Source organism: Rhinatrema bivittatum, chromosome 3 (genome assembly GCF_901001135.1).
Source record: "Rhinatrema bivittatum chromosome 3, aRhiBiv1.1, whole genome shotgun sequence".
NCBI lineage: Eukaryota > Metazoa > Chordata > Amphibia > Gymnophiona > Rhinatrematidae > Rhinatrema > Rhinatrema bivittatum.
The window spans coordinates 201598907-201615229 of NC_042617.1; the positions used below are offsets into that span (position 1 = coordinate 201598907).

The 16323-nt window shown below is 45.4% G+C and overlaps 1 protein-coding gene across 3 annotated transcripts in view; it reads left to right on the forward strand.

Moving 5' to 3' along the window:
• PDE10A (phosphodiesterase 10A) overlaps positions 1-16323 on the forward strand; it is a 748737-nt gene that overhangs the window by 646930 nt on the left and 85484 nt on the right. For all 3 annotated transcript variants that reach the window (XM_029594115.1, XM_029594117.1, XM_029594116.1), the window contains one exon: positions 4184-4334. In XM_029594115.1, coding sequence (XP_029449975.1) covers positions 4184-4334 — 151 coding nt within the window. The remainder of the gene's footprint in view (positions 1-4183; positions 4335-16323) is intronic.

A 16323-nucleotide genomic window follows, 5' to 3' on the forward strand; every position in this document is an offset into this window, starting at 1 on the left:
GTCTACCTTTCTCTCAAGCCGAGTTAAAGATTGACCCTGGGCTGCAACCAAGTCCCAAATGGCTTCGAGTGTCACCGCCCCCGGCCTTGTTGGCCCCGGGGCTGACTCACCAGGAGTTTCAGGCAGAAAGATGTTTTCATCAGCCGTAGGGGAAGCCGCTTCCTCCAGCGTGGTTTCCCTCGATGTCCCCGGTTTCTCTCCTAATGCTTCAGAATTGGCTCGACCCTGAGCCAGTTCCGATCCGTCCGCTCCCTCAGAGACTTCTCCCTCCAGCTCCAGCGGCAAGACGTCATCCGTCTGCGACTGAGCAGATTCTCTGGGCTGGTCGCGCTGCGCCGGAGGGGGGGGGGGCGCGTAGGTCTGGGCTGAGGGACGTCTCTGCCAGCGAAGTAAGCTGCTCTCCTGCCGCAGCACTCGCAATGGCTTCCTCAACTCCCTCCGAAGTCGCTGCTTGGGACAAAAAACGGACTATGTCCAGCTGATTGGGTCCAGGTAAGGGTTCTGGGGGGAAAACCCTCACCTTCCCCTTTCTCTTTGACGGCATGACGATTAAACAGTAAACCTTTAGAGAATAGAAAGAGAGCTGGCAGTCCGCTGTCCCTCTATGCCGCCATCTTGGTTCCTCCTCTCTCCCCTCTCGGCTTTGTTTTCTCCTCCTCCTTTCTAGTACCAGCTCAGTTAGAACATGGCTGACATCTGACACCATCAGCCTTCATTCATAGCTACCCAATTTTTATTTATTTTTTTTTTTACTCCTTTTTAAATGAAACTGTGTCCCAATATGGTCCTGGACTCAAAGGCGCACAGGCCCCATGATGACCTGAGGTTCCTGCGGGGGGGGGGGGGGCAGGGCCGTGCAAGGGTATTAAGCGCCCTAGGTGGGCCTTCTGCCTTGCACCTACTCCCCCCCCCTGGTCGCGCCCGCATCCCCCTACTGTCGTATTGCCCCCCCCCCTGGTCTTGGCCCCGATTCCTACTGCATTCGCGCCCGCCAAGTGTGTGCTTCTCTTGGCCACGAGCAGGATGAGCACTGCTCGCGGCCTGCCAAATCTCTACTCCTCTTCCGTGAGCAGGATAGGCTCCGCTTACAGCCCCACATGGCTGCTCTTCAGCGCCCCCTAAGGGTCTAGGCCCAAGGCAACCACATAGTTTGCCTTAGGACGTGCTGGCCCCAGGGCTCTTAGAATTTCTTCTTCTCACTGGGGCTCTTCTGCTCATCAGCGCAGTCAGGTACCAAAATCAGACTGACTCCAAAAACTGTTGTTCAAAATAAAGATCTTTACTGACAAGGATGGCAGGAAAAGCAAAGTCTAAAAACAGTGATTCACTAATGGATACTGCACCAAACTGTAACACAAAGCCCCTAAAATAGCACAAAAAAATAATAAATCTCATTTTCAGTAGCAATACAGCTGCCCTCCCAAAACAAATCAGCTCTCAGGACAGGAATCCTCCTCCTTTGTGTTCCTCTAGGTTCTTGCTCTGAAAGCAGCTCTCTTCTTTTTTTTTCTTAGAAACCTCTCCAACATTGGTGAGCTTCTGGCTCAATCCTTTTTGAACCAGGAACTCCTCAGGACTCTGTCCTAAGCTGGGCAGTTTCTTCCTATCTCAAAACTTCCACTAAGAAGAACATAAGAACATAACAAGTTGCTATACTTGGTCTGACTGAGGGTCCATCAAGCCCAGCATCCTGTTTCCAGCAGTGGTCAATCTAGGACCCAAGTAGCTGTCAACAAGTACCTAAACATTACATAGATCCCATGCTACTAATGCCAGTAATAAGCGATGGCTATTTTAAATCCCTGACACGGGCAAATACCAGGAGATACATACGTGGCCAGGCTGCACACACGCCGCACACATTTTCTAAGTGGTCTGGCCACACGCATATCTCCTGGTATGCATGGAAAATTGGCTGCAGCCAAAGGGGAGCAGGCTGGGGGTGGGGTCTGGGTTGAGCGGGACGAGGGCCCTGTCCAATTGAAGTGAGTGCCAGCAGCCAGCCTGCACAGGGGAAGCTACTACTGCTCCAGAGAGCAGGTGAGTAGCAAACAAATAAAAAAAAAGATAGTTGGGGGGGTTAGAGGTCGGAAGAGAGGTGAAGAGGGAGGAAGGATAGTTAGGGGGTTAGGGAACTGGGGGAGGCCCTATTGCATCACTGCGCACTTTTCAATAAAATCCCCACCCTTGCATGCGCGCGCCGATATAAAATAAAGCACACGTGCACGTGGGTATTGGATTTTATAACATGCATGCGGCAAAACGCGCATGTTATAAAATCGGCACGTCCATGTGTGTGCGCTGGGAAAGGCGCACACATGGATGCTCGCGCGTACTTTTAAAATTTACCCTAAGTCAGCTTGACTAATAGCAGTTTATGGACTTCTCCTTCAGGAACGTGTCTAAACCATTTTTAAACCCAGCTAACCTAACTGCCTTTACCACATACTTTCGCAACGAATTCTAGAGCTTTATTGTGCATTGAGTGTTCTCAGATTTGTTTTAAATGTGCTATTTGCTAACTTCATGGAATGCCCCCTAATCCTTCTATTATCTGAAAGAGTAAACAGCTGATTCACATTTACCCATTCTAATCATCTCAGCGATCTCTCCTCCAAGCTGAACAGCCCTGATCTTTTTAGCCTTTCCTCATAGGTGAGCTCATCCTCTTTATCATTTTAGTCACCTTTCTCTGAATCTTTTCCAGTGCATCTATATTTTCTTTTAGATGTGGTGACCTAAATTGAACACAATACTCAAGATGTGGTCTCACCATGGAGTGATACAGAGGCATTATGACAATCTCTGTTTTATTCACTATTCTGTTCCTAATAATTCCTAACATTGTTTGCTTTTTTGACCATCACAGCATACTGAGCTGACAATTTCAAAGTATTGTCCACTATGATGCCTACATCTTTATACTGGGTAGTAACTTCTAACATGAAAACTAACATCGTGTAACTATAGCATAGGTTATTTTTCCCTATATGCATCACCTTGCACTTGTCCACTTTAAATTTCATCTGCCATTTGGATGCCCAGTCTTCCAGTCTCTCAAAGTTCTCCTGTAATTTATCACTATCTGCCTGTGATTTAACTACTCTGAATAATTTTGTCATCTGCAAATTTGAATACCTAACGTGTCATTCCCTTGTCCAGTTCATTTATAAATATATTAAGAAGCACAGGTCCAAGTACAGATCCCTAAGGCACTCCACTGTTTATCCACTGACAAAACTGATCATTTAATCCTACTCTCTGTTTCCTGTATTTTAACCAGTTTGCAATCCATAAAAGGACATAGTCTCCTATCCCATGACTTTTTAGCTTTCTTAAAAGCCTCTCAGGCAAGACTTTGTCAAACACCTTCTGAAAATCCAAATACACCACATCTACCAGTTCACCTTTATCCACATGTTTAGTAACCTCTTCAAAAATAGGAGATTTGTGAGGCAAGACTTCCCTTGGATAAATCCATGTCTGTCTATATGCTTTGTGATTTTAATCTTTATAACAATTTCCAGGATTTTTCCCAGCACTGAAGTCAGGATCACTGATCTATTAATTTCCCAGATCACCCCTGGAGTCCTTTTGACATGTCCATGATGGATGGGGGGGAAGTGTGGAAGGAGAAGGGAAGGAAGCAATTGACTGTAGGCAAAGGAAGAGATGGAAGGAGGTAGGCCAGAGTGGACTAGTAAGAAAACTGGCTGTGATAAAGAGAAAGTAAAAAAGATGAAAATGGGAGAGTGTAGACCGGAGGCAAATAACGAGAGGAGGCTTGGCTGGAGGAAAGATGGAGAGCTAGAAAGACTGCCAACTGACTGACAGAAAATAGGGGTAGAGATGGGACCAGGGACAGAGAGAAAGGGGCAGCTGGAGGGGGAAAAAAGGCTGAAAGAATAATGGTTCTTAAAAGCCAGTTCAGATGAGCCAGTGGTTTTTACATCATCAAGCACTAGAGATTCCTTGGGGAGACCAATGCTTCGATTTCAGACAGCACTCTAGTGCATTTTTCAGCAAGTCCATTAGAGTCTAGAAGTGGTTTAATAATTCTGACAGCTATAGCAAGAGATCCCATTATTGCTTTCCTTCTGTATTCACAGTGAGGGAATGTTACCTAATCACCTGGCTTGTGTTATGTTTTTTTTTTTTGTCACCTATTTTCCTTCCCATTAAGGTTTGAACTTGAGAAGCTGTGCCGTTTTACTATGTCTGTTAAGAAGAACTATCGCCGTGTGCCCTACCACAACTGGAAGCACGCGGTCACAGTGGCACATTGCATGTACGTCTTACTTCAAAACAACAAAGGGCTATTCACAGACCTGGAGGTAAGATGGGGAGTAGATTTCATTGGCATGTCCTATCACTGTTTAAAGTAGGACGTATGACATCCATATTGGTGTTCTTATAATAAAAGCAATGCACTAGCTACAACAATCTGAAGGGGGAAAAAAATGAGCAAGTCAAAACTTTTGCAAAAAAAAAAGTACTGTGAAACATTTGCTCAGTTCTTAAATGGAGCCTCTTCTGGATTCAGGCAAAAGCACTCTCGCTTTCTGTACAAGTTCTGACTTGCTTACTTGTTTTCTCTGGACTTCTTTATCTTTCTGAAATTGTAGAGGATTACATTCATGAGCAAAAGATGGACTGTATCAAAACCATGCAAGAAAATTGGCTTTCTCCACATTTCCCCCCCTATTTTATCCAAAATTAAATCTGGCCCCAAGCATCTGTGTCTGTTACATGATGGCGCTGCCGCACCAGTTTCATTGGCCTTTACTGCAGTTTCTCTTGGTGGATATCTCAGATTGTGCATTTCATGCCAGTAACATTCAGAGAATGGTTGTTGCTGACGAGCTTTGCTAAGGAAAGTTAGTTGATACCCTTCCCTAGAAATCATTTTGTTTAGTTCTTGAACGTATAACTTGTGGCATCATTTCTTATTGCTTAGGTAAATACAGCATTTAGTGAAGAAAGAAGCAGTGAATTAGATGACTAGTTGAAAGCCTGCTGTCCATTCCTTATTTTCTATACGAAAACCATTCTACTTTCTAAATGAAGACAATGGAATTTCAGGGAGTGTAACAATTTATTCTATTGCAAAACGTTGTTGATAATCCTTTTTATGCTGGAGTTAATATGTGAAACTTTCTAGTACATTCAGCAATGATGTTTCAGTTCAGGGTGACTATGGATAATACTGAGCACCAAAGTTGTTAATGTCCATTCTTGAAATCGTCATATTATCTTGTTTTTTTGCAGAGGACATTATTGTTAGGGTAATGTTACTATTACTATTATTACTACTACTTAGCATTTCTGTAGTGCTACACGACATACACCAGCCATACAAACAGTCCCTGCTCAATAGATCTTACAATCTAATAAGATAAACACAGGACAAGAGACTTGGGGTATTTCATACAGCAAGACAATGCTTGAAAAGAAAAGAGAGTTTAGTTAACAAGATTAAAAGCTGACAATCAGGCATATGATTTAAAAGCGATTTAAACCTGGCAAGAGAGGGAGCATGATGCACCGGTTCAGAAAATCTATTCTAAGCACACGGCACAGTCAGATGGAAAGCACAGAGTCGGGAATTAGTGGTAGATGAGAAAGGCACAGGTAAGAGTGACTTATCTGATGAGCAGAGTGCACAAGGAGGGGTGCAGAGAGAGATAAGAGAGGAGAGATAGTGAGTTGCTGCAGAGTGAAGACATTTGTAGGTGAGAAAGAGAAGCTTGACCTGTAAACGGGAGCAGATAGGGAGCTAATGCAGTGACTTCAGAAGAGGGTTATGTAAGTATAGTGAATCTGGCCAAAGATAAAACTGTGCAGCTGAATTTAGGACAGATTGCAGTGGAGAGAGATGGCTTGTCGGCATACCTGTGAGGGGCAGGTTGCAGTAGTCTAAGTGGGAGGAGATGTGAGAGTGGATAAGGGATCTGGTAGTTCAGAAAGGAAAGGATGGATTTTGGCAGTGTTGTAAAGAAAGAGATGGTACATTTTAGCAGAGTTTTGGATCTGTGTAGAGAAAGAGATAGAGGAGTGAAAGAGAACGCCAAGGTTAGGGGGCTAATGGGACTGGGATGATGACCATGTTATCCACAGAAATAGAGAAAGGAGGAAGAGGAGAGGTGGGCCTTCGGGGAAAGATAAGGAGCTCTGTCTTGGCCATGTTGAGTTTAAGGTGGTGGTAGAACATCCAGGCAGCAATGTCAGACAAGCAGGCCAAGATCCAAAACTCGATTTCTGGTGAAATTTATGGTGTAGGAAGGCAGATCTGGGAGTCATCAACATAAAAATGGTATTGAAAGCCACGAAAGGAAATCAGAGCACCAGAGTATTTATTTATTTAGATTTTTATATTCTGCTTTTTGGCACTTCAAAGTGTACATCAGGTACTATAAGTATTTCTCTATCCCCACAGGGCTTACAATCTAATTTTGTATCTAAGGCAAGTAACTTGTCCTAATTAGTATATAGTGAGAAGAGAGGAGGGCCCAGGACAGAATCCTGAGGCACACCAACTGACAGTGGAATGGCAATAGAGGATGAACCACCAGAGGCAATGTTAAAAGTGTAACGGGAGAGGTAAGAACAGAGCCAAGACAGGACAGAGTCCCGAAATCCAAGTGAAGACAGAGTTATCAAGGAGTAGGTGGTGATCAACAATTTCAAAAGCAGCAGACAAGTCAAGGATGATAAGGACAGAGTAAAGACCTTTGGCATTAGCAATAAACAGGCCATTGGAAACTTTGGCAAGGGCTGTTTCAGCTGAATGTAGATGGCAGAAACCAGACTGGAGTGGATTAAGAATGGCTTGAGACAGTGTGGTGAACAGCATGTTCAAGTAATTTGGAGGCAAAAGGGAGAGGGGAGATAGGATGATAGTTGTCAGTACAGTAGGATCCAGTGAGGGTTTTTTAAGGATTGGTATTGTAACCCATTTTTTGGAGGATTATGGCTCCTTAGGGCACATAAATAATTTGTGTATCTTCAGGGGCTTCTCCAGCTGGCAATTGCATCCCACACTTGACTCTCAATCCCTGGGGGAGGATTCTTTTTGTGGGGGGAAAGCTCTTGCTTGACGCTCAGATGATGTTAAAAGATTCACGGTGTGTGTATACTGTATTGGTGCTTCCCATGAGGTGAGAGGCTGTAATAACTCAGACAGGACCAAGTCTGTGTGTTAAATACAAGTTTACTGATTGATGCTCATAAATTAAAGTTCGTCCATCCATAATATTGAAGTTACATCTGAATGTTGATATATGTGTGGTTCTAGGTAGGTAGGTGTCCTTTGTTCAGGCATATGGGTAATTCCATGGTGATTTTTAATGCACGCAGCATACTAGCAGCTGTAAGGGAATCCTAGTAGAGGGGGTCAACCAACTTTACTATAAAAATCCTACCTTTGATCATCTTCTCCTCGGACATCCAGCCTATCCTTGTCCCTTGGTGTGTGGAGATCTGATTGGGCTCTCCTGCTCTTGTTCTTCCTTCCTGAATGGTTCTTTCATCCTGTATTTACTGATATTTCTGGGGAACTTTTCTTGGGAAAAAGTCAGTGGGATCAGGCACGTTCTTAGCTCTGCAATCCTGGTGGAGAAGGGGGATCCAAAAACCTTCCCACTCTACTTAAATCCAAAAAAGACTTTAAAAGTTAAACTGGATACATCATCTTCTTCACTGTCTCTCGCAGCAGGATCCATCACTGTCGCTTGCCCATTAGGGTTTAGAGTAGGCTCACAGGTCTTTGGTCCCCTGGTGAGACCCCTTTTGCCCTTAAGGGTATCAGGCTTAAAATCTATCTCTCCGTAAATCAGAAGAAGGACCCTCTGGCTGGGAGTGCACAGTTAGGTATCACTTCTAAAAGAAACTCCATTTGGATGAAGCCAGGAGGCCTCTTCAGAATGTAAAGCTGAAACATCTTTATTCTTCTCTTCCCTTGCTTCCTCAAACTGAACCCCAAGTGTATTAAAATGGCTGGGCTGAATAGTGCTCAAGCATCTCCAGGTGGGAGAGACTTAGGGGTAGATTTTTAAAGTTATACGTGGGCGTAGATTTGTTTGTGCAACCCTGCGCAAACAAATCTACGCCCGATTTTATAACATGTGTGCACTGCTGCTGCGCGCATGTTATAAAATCCAGGCTCGGCACACGCAGGGGGGCGCACAATTGTGCAACCTGCGCGTGCTGAGCCGAGCAGCCTGCCTCTGTTCCCTCTGAGGTCACTCCAAAATCGGAGCGGCCTTGGAGGGAACTTTTTTTCTGCCCTCCCTTCCCCTTCCTAACCCACCCCCCAGCCCTAACTAAATCCCCCCCCCCCCCCCCCATCTTTGTTAAGAAAGTTACGCCGGCCCAAGGCAGGCATAACTTGCGCACGCCAGCGGGCTGCCGGTGCGCCATTCCCCCGGCTCGGGGGCTGGTTCGGAGGCCTCGGCCATGCCCCCGGAACGTCCCCGGGCTGGCGCGCCGCCCCCGACAAGCCCCCCAAGCAAAGCCCTGGGACTTACGCATGTCCCCGGGGCTTTGTGCGTGCCGGCGACCTATGCAACATAGGCGCGCCGGCGTGCAAGTCCCCTGCGCACAGGGCTTTTCAAATCTGCCCCTTAGGGAGTATGGATGGCTCCTTAATAGAGTGTTATACTACAGGGACAGCGACATCTGGTGGCCAGACTGGGAGGGTCTGCCACAGTATGATCACAGCATGTTTGAAGGCAGCAGGAACAGTAGCCTTGGAGAGTGATAGATTGAAGATGTGACAAGGGAAGAAGTTGGAGAGAGGCAGGTAAAGGTGACATAGTTGAGAACTCAAGACTCATTTTGTGAATCCTATCATGGAAGTGGTCTCCACAGTCTGGGTAGAGAGTGAAGGGGAGGAGGGAGCCAAGGTAAGTTTGAGGAGAGAATTGAGTGTGGCAAAGAGAGAGCCAAGGTTGGATGTAAGAGAGTTTATCAAATGAACATAGTAGTCTTGTTTAGCAAGTGCAATAGCATACTAAAAAGTGGTCAGCATGAATTTGAAGTGTATGAAGCATTGGCATATGATTTTAGCCAGAGACATTCTGTAGAGTGGGCACAGAAACATAGGTAGCGGATTCTAGGGGTGAGCCAAGTCTGGGATTTAGTGCATCTTACAGGATGGGTAAGAGGAGGGGCAAGAATGTCTAAGACTGAAGAGAGAATAGTGTTGTAAGAAGAAACTGCTTCATGAACAGATTCAGACAAAGTTGTGGAGGAAAGAAGAGATGAAACAGCAGTGGAAAAGATACAAGGGTCAACAGCTTGGAGATTCCTAAAAGTGTAAGTGGTGACTGGATGAGTCTGTGGGGGAGGGTGATTTATTTATTTATTTTATTTATTTATTTAAGGTTTTTATATACCGGCAATCATGAGCACATATCTTGCTGGTTTACATGGAACGGGAGTGCATTAAATACAACAACTAGAACTGTGGTGGTCGAAGGAGCAGTTACAAATAACAAGGGTAGCAGAACTTGGATAAGAAGGAAGAGATAGGAAAGAATAAACGGTTAAACGGTATACAAATAAATTAAATGCTATGTAAAAATGGCATGATTAATGGCTGAATATTTGAAGTCCTTGGTTTGTATCTATAACGTGATATTAGATTGTGTCTGGGAAAGCTTGCTTGAATAACCAAGTCTTAAGTCCTTTCCTAAAAGTTAAGAGGCAGGGTTCCAGTCTGAGATCTGTGGGAATGGAATTCCACAGAGAAGGGCCAGCAGTGGAGGTGGCACGATCTCTTAGAGTGATGTGTTTGGTCATTTTCGCAGGGGGAACTTTGAGGGCGCCTCGGTAGACATTTCTGGTAGGTCTTGTCGAGTTGTATGCTTGGAGGGGGATTTGTAGATCGAGGGAGATGCGTTGATGAATAGTTTTGAAGATGACACAAATGGCTTTGTACATGATACGGAAGTGGACGGGTAGCCAATGTAACTCTTTCAGAATGGGGGATATGTGGTCTCTCTTTCTTGCGCCTGTTAGTAATCGAGCTGCTGAGTTTTGAATCATCTGTAGTGGTTTGGAGTAGGAAGAGGGCAGACCTAGCAATAGGGAATTGCAGTAGTCTAATTTTGCAAAAATGACTGCTTGGATGATCGTTCTGAAGTCTTGGGCATGGAAAAGAGGTCTTATCCTCTTCAGAACCTGGAGTTTATAGAAGCAGTCTTTGGTTGTTTTGTTGATATGGGCCTTGAAGTTTAGCCGGTTGTCTATTATCACTCCTAAGTCTCGAACTTGTGTGGTAGGTAGGTTGGTGGGAAGAGTAGTGTTGGAGATGTTGGTTTCCGGAGAAATGAGAAGGATTTCTGTCTTAGAAGAGTTTAAGATGAGGTGTAGGTTGTTTAGTAGTTGTTTGATTTTCAGGTGGCATGATTCCCAGTAGTCGAGTTTCAGAGTATGTATCTTTGATGGGGATGATGATTTGGATATCGTCTGCATAAAGGAAGTACTTTAGATTGAGGTTGGTGAGAAGTTGGCAGAGAGGAAGAAGATAGATATTAAATAGGGTCGGAGATAATGAAGAACCTTGAGGGACTCCTATGACAGAGTCAAATCTAGAGGATTCCTTGTTTTGGATTTTAACTTTGTAACCTCTGTTATTGAGAAACGTTTTGAACCAGGATAGGACGGTGCCGCTGATTCCTATAGACGAGAGTTGGTTTAGGAGGATGGCGTGGTTGACCGTGTCGAACGCTGCTGAGAGGTCTAACAGGATCAATAGGAATGAGTTTCCTTTGTCAAGCCCATTAAGATATAATCTGTCAACGAGGAGAGGAGGGATTCTGTGCCTCGATTTTTTCTGAAGCCGTGTTGTGGGGTGAAGAGAAGATTGTTGTCTTCGATGAAATCTGAGAGTTGAGAGTTCACTAGTTTTTCCATGATCTTGGCGATGAATGGGAGGTTAGCTATGGGGCGGAAGTTGTTGGGTTCCTTCGGGTCAAGGTTAGGTTTCTTTAAGAGCGGTGAGATTGAGGCCATTTTGAGGTCATCAGGGCAGATTCCTTGGGCTAGAGAGCAGTTGATGATATTTGTCAAAGATGAGGCTATTGTGTCTGGAATAGATAGAAGTAATTTGGAGGGGATGTGGTCTGCAGGATGAGATGAAGGTTTCATTTTTCTCAGGATGGCTTGTATCTCAGTGGAGGCTACAGGTTCAAAGGTGTTTAAGCTGGCATTTTTGTGTGCAGGTTGTTGATATGTCTGGAGGGCTGCTGTGTCGGGAGGCAGTTGTGTTAGGAGATTGGAAATTTTATTTTGGAAAAACTGAGCGAGTTCTTCGGCTTTGGACTGAGCCATATTGCCAGGGATTTCTCGCGGTATGGTTTGAGTGAGGCTGGAGACATAGGTGAAGAGGGCTTTAGCGTCAAAGACCAGGTTGTGAATCTTGGATGCGTAAAAATCTTTTTTTGATTTTGAGGTGAGGGATTTGTACTGGTAAAGTGTGGATTTGTATGATGAGATGGTGGTGTCGCAAGGGGTTTTACGCCAGGTCGCTTCTTTTTTTCTTAAAGTTTGTTTAAGTTTTCTGAGTTCGTTGGTGAACCAAGGTTGTCTGTTGGCTGCATTGGTGTGAGATTTTTTTGTAATTGAAGGACAGAGCTTGTTGGCTATGTTTTCTGTTATGTTGTTCCATGAACGAATGGCAGCGTTAGGGTCGGATAAGTCTAATAGGGGGAGCTGGGAGACTAATTGGGTGTTGAGGTCTTCTGGAGAACATCGCTTTTTGTAATGGAATGAAGGTGAGGGGATGTTAGGGGTGTTGGTTTCTTCCAGTGCAAAAGAGGTGGAAATAAGAGTGTGGTCTGACCAAGGGACCTTTTTGTTCTTCAAGTTGTACGTGTTCGTAATCCCTTTGTTGAAGAAAATCAAGTCCAGGGTGTGACCCGCTTTGTGTGTGGGTTCATTGACTATTTGTTGGAATCCCATGGCAGATAGGGCTGTGAGGAGGGTTAAACAGCTGTTGGATGGTGAGGGGTTGTCAATATGTAGATTGAAGTCTCCTAAGATGATTGCTGGAGAATCCAGGTTGATGAGCATGGTGGAGATTTCAAGGATAGGGGAGACATTGGATTCTAGGAACCCTGGGGGGGCGTAGACAAGAAGGATTTGAAGATGTTGTGAGGTGAAGAAGCCGACTTCCAGTTTTGAGTTAGAGCTGAATGGATGTTGGGAGAAGTTCAGACTTTTTTTGGTAGCCAAAAGGATTCCACCTCCTCTTTTTTTCAGTCTCGGGAGTGAGAAGACGTCATAGGTATGTGTGGGTAGTTGGTTTATTAACGCTGTATCTGAGGGCTTGAGCCATGTTTCAGTTACTCCACAGATATCTGGCTTGGCGTCGTTGAGATAATCATTAAAGATTAGGGATTTTTTTGTTAGGGATTGTGCATTGAAGAGTGAGAGTGAGAAGAGGGAGAGGCCTAAAAGCTGTGTGATTGGAGTAATTGAGATGGGGGTGAGGGTTTTTAAGTTCTTGAGGAGGGCTCGTCTGGCAGATAATCTTTTAGGTGGGAGGCGGTGTTGTAAAGTTGGTATTGGGAATACTAGAGACATTGTGAATGGTTAGCTGGCTGGTGCCGTGGAAAGGCGGATGATTGATGGCTGATGCCGTGGATAGGCGGATGACTGATGGCTGGTGCCGTGGATAGGCGGATGACTGATGGGAGGAAAGGCTGGGAATAGGAAGAAATAATTAATTGGTTAGGGCTCTGGGTGAGCGTAGAATGGTTGTTTGCTGTATACTTGCTGAATGTTTGCAGTGAGGGTGTTTGCTGAATGCTTGCAGGATGGTTGATAGCTGAATGCTTGCAGGATGATTGTTTGCTCAAGATGGTTGTTTGCTCAGGATGGTTGTTTGCTCAGGATGGTTGTTTGCTCAAGATGGTTGTTTGCTCAAGATGGTTGTTTGCTGAATGCTTGCAGGATGGTTGTTTGCTGAATGCTTGCAGGATGGTTGATAGCTGAATGCTTGCAGGATGATTGTTTGCTCAAGATGGTTGTTTGCTCAGGATGGTTGTTTGCTCAGGATGGTTGTTTGCTCAGGATGGTTGTTTGCTCAAGATGGTTGTTTGCTCAAGATGGTTGTTTGCTGAATGCTTGCAGGATGGTTGTTTGCTGAATGCTTGCAGGATGGTTGATAGCTGAATGCTTGCAGGATGATTGTTTGCTCAAGATGGTTGTTTGCTCAGGATGGTTGTTTGCTCAGGATGGTTGTTTGCTCAAGATGGTTGTTTGCTCAAGATGGTTGTTTGCTGAATGCTTGCAGGATGGTTGTTTGCTGAATGCTTGCAGGATGGTTGTTTGCTGAATGCTTGCAGGATGGTTGTTTGCTGAGCATTTGTTGGACGCATGCAGGATGGTTGTTTGCTCAGGATGGTTGTTTGCTGAGCACTTGTTGGATGCTTGTAGGAAGGATGCTAGTTGAAAGCTTGCTGAGATGGCGCTGGCTGGGTGCAGTATGGTGCTTGCTGGGTGAGAGCTGGGAGAACGTGAAGCAAGATGGAAGCTGGCTGAGTTCTAGTGCGGCATTGGTGTGATGCTGCTCGGGAAAGCGAGGGACGAAAACGAAGGGGCGAAACAAAGGGGCAGGCCCCTTTGTCGCGCTCCTTCGGCGCGCGACGCTCGGCGCGCGGCGCCTAGCAGGGTGGATTTAAAGCCCTGCCGGGCTCTCTCTGGTTGGCTGCCTTGTTGTTGAGGGCGGGCCTAGGCGCGTTTCTTTTTGTTTTTAATTTTTTTCGTTCGCCGGAATCGGCCTCGGCGATCGCGGCTGGCGTCGGGGTCCCCCGGGTGGGGAGGCCGAACACTGACCTGACCTTCCCCCGGTGGGGCTCCGGCGCCGGTCGCGCAGGTCTTCGGTCGCCGCGTGGAGGAGGAAGAGAGAGATGGCGCCTAGCAGGGTGGATTTAAAGCCCTGCCGGGCTCTCTCTGGTTGGCTGCCTTGTTGTTGAGGGCGGGCCTAGGCGCGTTTCTTTTTGTTTTTAATTTTTTTCGTTCGCCGGAATCGGCCTCGGCGATCGCGGCTGGCGTCGGGGTCCCCCGGGTGGGGAGGCCGAACACTGTGATTTAATGTGAAAGTTATCAGGTGATTGTCTGAGATTGGAAGAACTGAGGTGAAGTATGAGAGAGCAGTTGGAAAGAAAGACTAGGTCAATGCATTGGCCATGCTGGTGAGTAGGAGTGGTAGAAGCAGAGTCAGAGATCAAATGAAGAAGTTAAAGAAAGGAGTTTTGAGGAATAAGAGTTAGAGGGGTCATCAACATGGAGGATAAATTCACCAAGGATAAGGGAAGTGAATGGGTCAGTGAAGAAGGAAAGTCAGGAATCAAAGCCAGTGAGAACGCAGGAGGGAGATTTATCAGGGGGTCAATAGATGACAGCTACCCGGAGAGGTAGTGGAGTGAACAGGCAGATGGGAATGGGCTTAAAAGGGAAAAAAAAGTGGAATTGAGGTGGGAGAAGGGATTGAAAGCTACAGGATGAGTAGAGCAACAGTTCAACACTACCACCATGGCCTACTGGGTGAGGAATATGGGAGAAAATATAACCTCCATGACAGAGAACAGAAACTGAAGCAGTGTCCACAGGGGAAAGCCAGGTCTCCATTAAGATAAGGAGATGAAGAAAATGAGAAGTAAAAAGGTCATGAATAAAAGCAAGCTTCTTGGAGATAGAGTTTGCAATCCACAGGGAGCTTGAGAAAGGGAACAGTGATAAGGGTGGAGGGGTTATGGTTTGATATGGAATAATGGAGTGAAAATTGCCTTGAAGGGTAAGGATTAGGATTGATATCTTCAGATGAAAGTAGCAGGAGAATATGGAGAAGATAGGCAGAGGTTAACCAATCCTCTGGATTTACGTGCGTAACTAGTCTTACGCGCGCTGGGCCTATTTAAAAAGCCCAGCGCTGCGTGTAAAGCCCCGGGATGCATGTAAGCCCCGGGACGCCCTGCCCAGCCGAGGTAGATCCCAAACCCCAGCTGATTGATGGAGGCCTTGGGGAGCCCAGGTAGGTCTGACCTGGTGCCATTTTTTTTGTTTTATAAGGAAGTACACCTCTTTGGACAGCCCTCTTTGAAGCAGAGGAAGTGGTTATTAAATAATTTTAAATAAATTTAAAACAAAAGGAAAACCCATGAAATTCTTTCGTAGCACTTGGAGTAAGCAGCTACAAAAATGATGTTACTCCTTTAAAGTTAGATTTCAACCCTTACAAGCGAGGCAGCAGATGAATGGAAATAAACTTTTGAAGTGAATGCAGGAGGTTTTGTATGGAAGATGTTGAAACTCTGCTGTCCTACTCTCTACGTTATTGCATCACCAGAGATAACCTGTAAACTGCTTCGGTCACTGTATTTAAACTGCTCAATAAAGCCCTCCTGAAAATGTTCCACAACCTGTTATAATAGATGCTTAGCCATGGGGCTATGATTGCAATCCTCACTGGAGAGGTGGGTATCTGAAACATCACATAGTTACAGGTGCTGGGCTGAGCACCTGCAAGCTCCCTGTTGGGGCTTTTCATGGTGGGCCAGTTAGCCATATACTGGAATCAGTGCTGGAAGTTACAAATTGACTAAGCTAGCGCCAACAGAATTGCTGCTGCTGGATGCACTGCTCCCTGTGCCCTAGGGAAATAGCTGAGTCTGAATGCTTTTATCATGTGTGTTATTCAGCGTTTGTTTGGTAACCCCCCCCCACATTCCCATAGGGAGCACTCTCCCAAGGTGGTGGAAACTATCTCCGAGGCCATGAGCTAGGGGCAAGATAACCTGCAGGGTCAGTACTGGGCCAAGGACACTCAGGAATAAAAAAAAAAACAGTCAATAGGGTGTGTTCCAACATAAAAATAGTTTACTGTAGAATCTTCAGGATAAACAAAATAATAGTTCTTAATCAGCTCCTCAATCCTTAAAATACTTTTTTTCCGTTAATAACAGTTAACTTCTTCAGTTGATACAGTAACTCTTTCTACCTTTGGTTTTCTGACATTTCCTGCCTACCCTCAGGCCTAACCTGGCCTTCTTTTCCTTTCTATTCCATTATTAAAACAGTTACTCGTACAGCCCTGTTCAGCTTTAGGAAAAGACTCCCTCTAATGTAACAAACAGGAATCCACCAAGCCCTGCAACAGGTTCCTGCTGGCACAGTTTGCCCTATGGTCCAGGCATGTTTTCACTACAGTTAAGCACAGTTTTGTCCAGATTTTCAAAACTGGAACATAAGAACTTGCCATGCTGGGTCAGACCAAGGGTCCATCAAGCCCAGCATCCTGTTTCCAACAGAGGCCAA